Source organism: Lagopus leucura, unplaced genomic scaffold (genome assembly GCF_019238085.1).
Source record: "Lagopus leucura isolate 7727_CA_CO unplaced genomic scaffold, USGS_WTPT01 34820-0_obj-0_obj, whole genome shotgun sequence".
NCBI classification, from domain to species: domain Eukaryota; kingdom Metazoa; phylum Chordata; class Aves; order Galliformes; family Phasianidae; genus Lagopus; species Lagopus leucura.
Genome location: NW_024969014.1, coordinates 1 through 9,655, shown reverse-complemented (window position 1 = coordinate 9,655; position 9,655 = coordinate 1). Strand labels below are relative to the sequence as shown.

Genomic DNA, 9,655 nt, shown 5'->3' with positions numbered 1-9,655 from the left:
CCAGGGGCGGGGCGCTGCGCCTCCCTCTCCCGTCCGTGGGGGGGGCGCCCCCCTCAATGCACGGAGCTCCCCCCGGCCTCGGGCGCCCCCTGGCGGCCGGAGCTCCGCTGCGTCATTCCTCCAGCAATTCCCGCCAGCAGGGGGCGCCAGCAGCACGCGGCGCTCTGCCCGCCGCTCGTTGATCCCGCGAAGCCCGAAGGGAAATGGAGGCGCGGCGCCCCGCCCCTTCCGCTTTGTGAGAAGTGTGGACTGCGTTACCCAGAGGGCACCGCGCGGGGAGGGGGCGGGGATTGGGGTCCCGTGTGGAGCGGCCGAGCCGCGGGGAGCCGAGAGCTTCGGCTTAACCAGCGTGGTCTTGCGCAGGGCCGTGGGGTGGGGGCCCCCATCCGCTTTCTGTGCTCCAGGACTGCGGGCAGTGGGACCCCCGCACCCCCAGGGGGGACTTGGAGGGGTCCTGCCAGCTCAGCGCAGCCCCGCTGGGGGGCACACGGATGTGGGGTGAGGGGTTGGTCCGTATCGGAGCCCTCGTGGGGCTGTCCGTCCGTCTGTGCGTCTATCCGTGCAGCTCCTTTGGAATAAAAGCGGTTTGTGAGACGTGTAGCAGTGCTGTGGGGGGGGGTCCTTCCTGCCTTCTCCCGCAGCCCCCGAGATGTGCAGCCTTCCCCTCCCCCGCAGCCGTGTTTGCTCAGGGAATTGGCCTCGGGCTGTAAACAGTGCTGACGTCCGTTCTGTGGCTCATACACATCCCAGGGGATGGCACTGCAGGGATGGCTCCCCTCGGTCACCATAGGGGTCGGGTTGGGAGGGGGAACACCCTACAGACAGACTATGAGCGGGGAGGGAGACCCCCGCAGTCGGGTTGAGCCTCCCTGCCTGCGTCAGTGGGTGTTTGCCCACCACCCACGGGCTGCTGGGGGGGGAATAAAGGCAGCTGAGCCCCGCAGCGGGGATGATGGACGCTGCAGTGGGAAGATGGGCGCTGCGTGGCTCTGCCTGCTCTGCGCAGCCAGCGCCGGCCTCGTCCCGCTGGGCACTGGGGGGGAGCAACGGCTGTGGGCAGCCCCACGTCGAGAGGAGCCGGAGCTGGTAGGGGGCCGAGGGCTGGGGTCCCTGCTACGTGCACCCCCTCGTTGAGGGGGCTGGGAAGTTCCCAGGGTTTTAAGGAGGGGGTTTCTGTGTTGGAATCTGGGCACTTTTGGAGGCTTATCTCAGCGCTGGAGTTAGAAAAGGGATATCCGGTGAGATGCGGGAATTGGCAGCTTTCACCTGTTTGTTCTTTCTCTGCGCACGGAGCTCCTGCCCCGCGGGGTCGATGCCAGAGGTGCCGGCGTTGAGGCGCTGCAGGAGGTGCTGGAGAAGCTGCGGAGCCGGGAGCTGCCGCCGACGGCCAAGAAGCCGGGCAGGGTGCCCTCGGTAGGGCCGGGCGTTGGGGGGCACGGGGCGCTGGGGGGGCACCCAGGCTCCAGGGTGACGGCTCCTGTCTCACAGTGCCAGCTCGGGGAGCCCTGTGCTGTGCGGGTGGGGGCTCGCTTTGGGAAGCGCTGCAGCTGCCCCCCCGGCACCGCCTGCAACCTTTACATCCTGCGGTGCGCCTAAGGGCTGGGGACAGCACGGATGCTGCCGGGATGCTGCTGGCTGTGCCATGTGGCGTGGAAGGGTGGCCACGCGCCCCGGCCCCCTCCCCACACGGAGATGCGCTCCTCTCCCCTGATCTGAGTGCCTTTACAAACCCTTGGGGGCCGCATTAAAGCACTTTGGACCCGTGGCTGTTGCCTGCTCTGCTCTTTGGGGGTTTCTGTGATGCCACCCTGGCTGTGAGCGAACTGTGTGGTGGAAGGGGTGGGGATGCGATGGGGCTGTGCGCCATCCTCCAACAGATTGTACTGCTCACGCTTTCACCGCACGGCACTGCACAGCTCAAATTGCCCAGGGGCTGCAGCGCGTCTAGCAGCCCTGCACAGTGCTGTACGGCGCATCCCCGCGCAGCTCTGCACCCAGTAGCCGTACGCAGCGCTACGGCACGCTGCACTGCATTCCCCAGCTGTACCCCACGCTACATCTTCGCACCGCATCGCATCCACACCGCACAGCACTGCAGCGTAAAGCAGGGCCCCACCCGGCGGCCCCACCCCGCCATCGCCCCTTTAAGCCCTCCCCTCCCGCCGCGCCCCCTCCTCCCTCTCTCCCCGCGCCTCGCCCTCCCATTGGCCGCCGGTGACATCAGTGGGCGGGACTTGGCGGCGCTGACGCAGAGGGGGCGTGGCCTGGGGGCGGCGCGGCAGCGGGGGGCGCCGAAGATGGCGGCGGCGGCGGCGGCGGCGACTCCTCCCGGTCCCGCCGCGGGGCCGCGCCGCTTCTCGCTGCTGGCGATCGTGGGCGGCGGCTGCCACCGGCCCGGGCTGCTGGCGGCCGCGCTGCAGCAGCTGGAGCGAGGTGAGCCCCGGCCTCGTGGCCTCGTGTCGCGGCCCCCCCAATGGGTCCGGCCCCGACGCCGGATCGGCCGCGCTCCGCCCGCCCCGGGCCCGAGGAGGGGGGAGGAGGGAGGAGATCCTCGGGGCGGGGTCCCGGTGGGCCGCGCCGCGGGCCGCGGTGGTCCCTGGGGGATGCCGCCTCCCCGGCGTCGGTTCCCGCCCGTCGTCGATGGATCTGCCCCGCCATCTGTTCCGCACCCCCGCCTTCCGCCCCTCTCTCCCACCCCTCCTCATGCAGTCCGCCCGTCCTCCCCGTGGGCGCTCGGGATCTGCCCCAAATCCCCGAGATTTGCCCCCGGTTTTGTCCCTGCCATCTGCCCCGCTCCGCCCCCCCGCTCCCGTCTCTGTCCCCGGGGACCCCTTTGTGCAGGGACGGATGTGTGGTGGTGGGGGGGGGGGGGGGTCTCAGCGTCTCAGCTCCTCCATCACCCTCGGCCCGGGGTCGTGGCATCGCAGTGCCCCGCTCTGGGGACACCCACGTGCCACCACGGAGCGACCAAACCCGCAGTGATGGGGAACCGCTGGAGAACGGCTCCGGCAGCCCTTTGTGCAACCCCACACCGCGGCTCCTTGCGCCATCGGCAGCCGTTAGCGGGCAGTGATGGTGGTGGCAGCCCCTCCCCTCCCCCTCCGAGAGCCCCCTGAGAGATGGAGCTCATCTGCACAGCCAATAGCTGGGCCTGCACTGGGCTGGGGGCTTCCGTCCCCTGGCAGCACTCACCCCAGCGCCGCTAATTCCATTAATTAGCACCTTCCCTTTGAAGAGGCGCTGGGAAGGTGCTGCCGTAGCCTCAGGGTTTGGGTTTGGGTTGGCAGAGGTGGCGTGGCTGTGAGTCACAGCATCATCACAGCACACGGCACACGCCGGCGGTGCCACCCTCACACCCGGGTCCCCACGCTGTCCCCATCCCTGCGGCGTGGGGCTGGATGGCAGTGCTGGTGCAAACCGTGGTTGGGTGACAGCATGACTGTGTGTGAGCCATGGAGGGGTGAGGAGTGGGGACAGAGGGGCTCTGTCACTTGCGGCGTGTGTGGGGACAGCAGGCACTGCCCACCCTGCAGGCATCCGCTCCTGGGACATCGACCTCACCTCCTGCAACCTGGATGAGCAGCTGAAGCTCTTCGTCTCCCGCCACTCCGCCACCTTTTCCAGCATTGTCAAAGGTACGGAGGTGGCACTCGGAGTTGGGGACAGCGCTGTGGTGGGGCTGAGCGTCAGTGCACGTCGGCATGGTCCTCACCTGACCCCGTGGCAGTGATTAATTCATGAGTCTCCCGAGGGGATGAGATGGGATGAGATGCTCTTTGCTGCGCAAACATTTCGCTGCTTCTGGAAAAGGGATTTGGGGAGGAGGTGGTGGCAGCCATCACAGTCACGGGGATGGGGGCCAGTGCAGGGGGGGGGAAAGGGGTGTTGGAAGTTTGTACCCCCATCCTAGACACTGCTGGCTGCTGCTTGGGGCTGAGCCCTGTGATTCCCACGTGGAAAGCTGCTTCCTATACCAACAGCCACATTCCTCCCCCCAGGGCGGATGCTGGTGGGGCTGTGTGGTCGCTGTGGTGCCAGCATGTCTCGACCCATGCGTGCTTGCAGCTTGCCACCCCCTGGTGGGGATGGGGTGCCCCATGTCCCCCTTTGTGTTTGGCTCCTGGGGGCTGTGGGTCTCTGCTTGAAGCCCGCAGCCTACGAGGAACCTCTGGGGGACAGCAGGGCAGCCCCAGCCTGGCTGCTCCCTTTCCTCCCCTCCCTGCAGCAGGAAGGAGATGGGAAGTGCAGCGGATCCCCCGCTGTCCTGGCCGGCAGCTGTCCCTCTTCCGCAGGGGAAGTGGACAGGTTCTGTCCCCGTCCTGGGCACGTTTGTGTCACCCCCTGATCCACACGCAGCCTGGCGGGGGAGGTCCTCAGGGACCTGCCACGTTTTGGGGAAGAATGGGTGGCAGCTGCTGTCCCCGCAGGTCAGCGGACCCTGCATCACCGCGGCGATGTGCTGGAGACCCTGGTGCTGCTCAACCCCTCCGACAAATCCCTGTGTGACGAGGTGAGCGGGGAGGTGGGCACCTGGGATGCAAATGGTACGTGAGGGGGGGGGAATGGGGGGCAGCATCCTCACGTGTCCTCACGCCCCCCTCTCGGCCCCTGCAGCTGCGCAACCTCATCACGGATGTGTCGCAGCACAAGCTGCTGGTGTTTGCGGGGCCCTGCGTGGAGGAGACGGGCGAGCTGATGCTGCAGACTGGCTGCTTCTCGCTGCGGGACTTCATCCAGATCTTCACTGACAAGGAGGTGCGGGGCCGGGTGTGGGGAGGCACTGTCTGCTCACGTCTGCATCGTCTCAGCCGAGCGAGCGGAGCTGTCTGTGCTGCGTGCATCCCTCCCTCTGCTGCATGAGGCTGGTGAGGGGGTGGCTGCATTCTGATCGCCCAGTACAGGAAGCTGGGGGCCACGGTGATAGCTGGGAGTGAGGCAGGGCTATGAGAGGGCCCAGAGATTGCAGGCGAGGGGTGCGTGTGCCTGGGAGGGAGCTGCCCCGTACGGAGGGACCCTGGGTGCCATGTGGTGTGAATGGGGCCCTGCCTGAAGCTCTCCCCTCACAGGTCGGGGAGATCCTGAGCTCCGCGGACCCCTCAGCCAAGGCCAGGCTGACCATCAGCTGCCCCGACTTCGGGGAGTGGAAGGACTCGGGTTTGGACCATCACAACCTGCAGGACTTCATTGAGCTGCGCTACAACCCCGGCTGCATCCTGCCCGAGATGGAGGGGCTGGAGGAGTTCATGGAGTACCTCTCGGAGTCGTTGGAGCCCCAGTCCCCCTTCGACCTCCTGGAGCCCCCCACCATGGTGGGTTTCCTCAAGCTCTCCAAGCCCTGCTGCTACATCTTCCCGGGTGGGAGAGGGGACTCTGCTTTCTTTGCCGTTAACGGCTTCAACGTGCTGGTGAACGGCGGCTCCAACCCCAAATCGTCCTTCTGGAAGCTGGTGCGGCACCTGGACCGCATCGACTCCATCCTGGTGACGCACGCGGGCACCGACAGCCTGCCTGGCATCAACAGCCTGCTGCAGAGGAAACTGGCCGAGCTGGAGGAGGAACCAGCCTCGCAGGGTTCGCAGGGCAACGGCGACTGGGCCCGCAACCTCATCTCCCCAGAGCTGGGTGTCGTCTTCCTCAACGCCTCCGAGAAGCTGAAGGCCATCGAGGGCAACTCAAGGGTGCTGAAGAGCTGCGACGAGGCGGCGCTGACGCTGCACTATTTGGAGAAGTTGGGCATCCGCCCCAACCCGCTGGCACGGGACGGCAGCCCCCGCGTGGAGCCCACCATCCTCTTCCAGAAGATGGGAGTGGGACGGTTGGACATGTACGTGCTGAACCCGGTGCGGGGCACCAAGGAGCTGGAGTTCCTCCTGCAGCATTGGTCTGGGGATGGCTACCCTGAGGAGCAGGAGCTGCCGCTGCAGTGCCTGACCTCGGTGTGCGCCCTGCTGGTCTGGCACCCCGTCAGCCCTGCCGAAAAGATCATCCGTGTCCTCTTCCCCGGCTGCACGCCCCAGGCGCGCATCATGGAAGGGCTGGAGAAGGTGAAGCACCTGGAGTTCCTCAAGCAGCCCGTGGTCACCAAGAATGACCTGAAGGGCCTTCAAGCTGACAAGCAGCTGAAGCAGAGGAGGACGGAGAGCAAGGAGAGTTTGGCGTCTGCCTCCAAGCTCAGCCTGGTGGAGGCTGGGGTACCCAAAGAGAAGGCTCTGAAAACGGTGGAGAGGAAGGAAGTGAAGGTGGGGACCAAGGAGAAGCCAAAGGCACTGGGGGAGGTGGCCAGAGCAGGGTCAGAGGAGGAGAAGGCCAAACTTGCCAAGCCGGACTCCTCTGCGGAGAAGCTGAAGGCAGAGGCGAAGCCAAAGGTGAGCAAGGAGAAGGCAATGCCCAGGAAGGAACCTGTGCCCCGCAAGGAGGAGAAGAAACCAGTGAAGAAGGAGGAGAGCACCGAAGGGAAGCTGGAACCAAAGAAGGATCTGAAGGCTGTGAAGAAGGACGTGAAGGCAGAGACGCTGCGGAAGGACACAAAGGACACCAAGGCTGAGCCCAAGGCTGCTGCAAAGCCCCCAGCACGGAAAACGCCGGTGCCTGACGCCCGCAAACCGCTGGCCAAGGCTGGCAGCATCAAGAGAGCCACCCTGAAGAAGGAGCCAGAGAAACCCAAGGCCAAAGGCGGCAAGGAGCTGGGCAGCAAGAGGGAGCCGGGGCCAACAGAGGGCTCCAAGCCTTCCTCCCCTGAAGACATGGTGCTGGATGCTGAGGGGAGGAGGAGGAAGGAGGAGTCACCGGATGAAGGCATCACCACGGCTGAGAGTGAGCTGGAGCCATCGCCGCTGGAGAACGGAGGCGCCGCGAGGGGGTCGGAGCCGAGCTGTGTGGAGAACGGCACAGAGGAGCCCGAGAGCCCCCAGCGCTTCCGCTACCCCGAGGGCAGCCCCTGGAAGGCCGTCGGCCCCCCGTCACCATTGGCAAAGACCCCCAGGAGCGAGCGCAGCGTCAATTTTGACCTGACACCCACCGGGCTGCTGCCTCCCGGCCCCGAGGGTTGCGAGGACCCGTGTGGCAGCTCCGAGGAGAAGACCCTGGAGATGATGTCCCCGGGCAGCTCGGGGCCTGCCAGCGCCGGGCACACTCCGTTCCATCAGTCGCCGGTGGAGGACGGCGGTGAGGATCCTGGTGCCAACTCTCAGCCCAACCCCTGGGCGCCTAACAGAGCCCCGCAGGACGGCAATGAGAAGCAGGCAGGCTGCCTGTCCCTCAGCCCCTTCAAGGACGACGTCCCTGACGTGTCCCCCACCGTCACCACCCCCTCGCTGCCGGCCGAGGTCGGCTCCCCTCACTCCACCGAGGTGGACGAGTCGCTGTCGGTGTCTTTTGAGCAGGTGCTGCCTCCGGTCAGCGAGTCCCCGCAGGAGGACAGCGTGCGGCCCCGCGCCACGCCGGAGCCCGACCCTGCCAAGGGAGGGGGGCTGTCGCTGCCACTACGGCCCTGCCACCACCCGCATCCCCCCCCGGCTCCGCGCCACGGCCGCCGCTCCGATTCGCCCCACGACGTGGACCTGTGCCTGGTGTCCCCCTGTGAGTTCGAGCACCCCAAAGCCGGCCGCTCGCCCGCCGTCAGCCCCCGCGACCTGTCGGACAGCGATCCCTCGCAGGAGCTGCAGCCCCCAGCCCTGCACCGCGGCCGGCCCCCCCCGCAGCCTGTGGGCGAGACGCCCCCCACCTCGGTCAGCGAGTCGCTGCCCACCCTCTCCGACTCCGATGTGCCCCCCGCCACCGAGGACTGCCCCTCTCTGCTGGCTGACGGGCTGGAGTCAGATGAGGACTCAGAACAGCCTCACCGTGGCCCCCCCAGGGCCCGCGACCCGCTGCCGGCCCCTATGAAGGACCCCTGCCCCCTCCCCGCCCAGCCCGGCATCTGCATGGTGGACCCCGAGGCGCTGCCCAAGAAGGAGCCCCTCCTCGGCAAGGCCAAGCGCACCCCATCCCGTGTGGGCACAGCGCCCGCCGCCCCCAAACCCGACGCCCCTAAAGCCGCCAGCCTGGCCCCCAAGGGCAGGGGTCCCATTGGGGACAAGACCCGCCTGCCCCCCGGGGACAAGAAAGGCCCCCCCAGTGGCACAGGGACCATGCGCAGCGCTGGAGCCAGAACAGCAGCGGGAGCGGGAGGGCCCCCCCCGGCAGGTGGGGGGCTGGGGGCGTGGGGGGGGGGGGCACGGGGGTGGGGGGCGTTTGGAGATGGGGAGAGGGCCGTCCCCGTCACCCCACCTCTCCATCCCCGCAGGCTTACGGGCTGCAGCCCCCCAGGGCCCCCCAGTGTACGTGGACCTGGCGTATCTGCCCGGCTCGTGGAGCGCCCGCACGGTGGATGAGGAATTCTTCCGCCGCATCCGTTCCCTGTGCTACGTGGTGAGCGGCGACGACCACCTGAAGGAGGGGGTCCTGAGGCCCATCCTGGATGCGCTGCTGGCCGGCAAGCACCAGTGGGGCGTCGACACTCAGGTGAGACCCCCTCCCCCCCACCCCCTATCCCCAAATAGATGGCGAACGCATGGGACGGAGCATCGCCCCCAGACCCCCAAAAGAAGGGGGAGTGCGTGGGATGGAGCACTGCTAACGCTCAGCAATGGCACCCGTTCCCCCTCCCCCTTACTTTTGCTGTGGGTGCTGCTCTGGGGGTTGCGGTGGTGATGAGGTGCTGTTGCTGTCCCTGCAGGTGACGCTGATCCCCACCTTCGATTCGCTGGTGATGCACGAGTGGTACCAGGAGACCCACGAGAGGCAGCAGGAGTTGGGCATCACGGTGCTGGGCAGCAACAGCACGGTGGCCATGCAGGATGAGACCTTCCCTGCCTGCAAGGTGGAGTTCTGAGCAAGGGGGGAGGGGAGGGGTCACGGTGGGCTTCATCCCCACCCTCCTCCTCCTCCTCCTCCTCCTCTGCTCACTTCCCTCACCCTTTCCCTCCCTGCATGGTGACCGTGAGCCGCTGTGTGTTGGAGGGAAAGGAGTGGGGAGAGATGCTGGAGGGAAGGGGGGTCCTGCCCTCCCCCCACTCCCCCCTCCTATGCTGGCTGGGGGTCCGGTGGTCCCACAGCACCCACACAATGCCACACGCTGCCACTCTGCACCCGGGGACAGGGGTCCGGGTGTGGAGCTCGAGCCACGCTCAGTCAAACAGGGTAGAATGTTTTTTTGTCTTTTGCTGTTCCTATTCCCCCCCCCCCCCAACGCCCCCCACCCTGAGAAGCCACTACTGCCCCCCCACCCCGGGGGCTGCTGAGAGAGCTGAGCCCCTTCTAAGCACCCCATAGCTGCCCTATGGCTGTGGGGCTGCGTCGGCTGCCCCTATGGCACTACAGCACAGCTTTATCACCATCCCCTGTGTCCACGCTGCCACACGCTGCAGAGAGGGGTTCAGGGGGGGGGGGGGGTGGGGGGGGGGGGGGGGGGCAGGGGCTTGGCTGCACCATCCTCACCCCCACCCATGGCATGAAGGACAAATCCCACCCCCTACCCCGAGTCTGTGTCCCCTCGTTGTGTCACCTCTTGTCCCCATGCAGCGTGGGCTGAGCACTGGCAGCTCATGGCACTGGTGGCACATCCCTGCCTGCAGCGGGGCTGGGGGGGCAGAACCCCCACCTCCCTCCCCCCCCC

The 9,655-nt window shown here is 67.2% G+C and overlaps 2 protein-coding genes across 2 annotated transcripts; both read left to right on the top strand.

Annotated features, from left to right (window-relative positions):
- Positions 1 to 972: 972 nt before the first annotated feature.
- On the top strand, positions 973 to 1,814 carry LOC122193968 (cocaine- and amphetamine-regulated transcript protein-like). The gene is made up of 3 exons (XM_042894880.1): positions 973 to 1,086; positions 1,294 to 1,413; positions 1,489 to 1,814. Exons 1-3 carry the CDS (start codon positions 973 to 975, stop codon positions 1,594 to 1,596), a joined length of 342 nt encoding a protein of 113 aa, XP_042750814.1. The 3' UTR covers positions 1,597 to 1,814.
- Positions 1,815 to 2,297: 483 nt separating this feature from the next.
- Positions 2,298 to 9,649, top strand: MAP1S (microtubule associated protein 1S). Its single transcript, XM_042894879.1, has 7 exons — positions 2,298 to 2,433; positions 3,534 to 3,635; positions 4,428 to 4,510; positions 4,615 to 4,755; positions 5,067 to 8,180; positions 8,239 to 8,502; positions 8,717 to 9,649. Exons 1-7 carry the CDS (start codon positions 2,298 to 2,300, stop codon positions 8,870 to 8,872), a joined length of 3,996 nt encoding a protein of 1,331 aa, XP_042750813.1. The 3' UTR covers positions 8,873 to 9,649.
- The last annotated feature ends 6 nt before the right edge of the window (positions 9,650 to 9,655 follow it).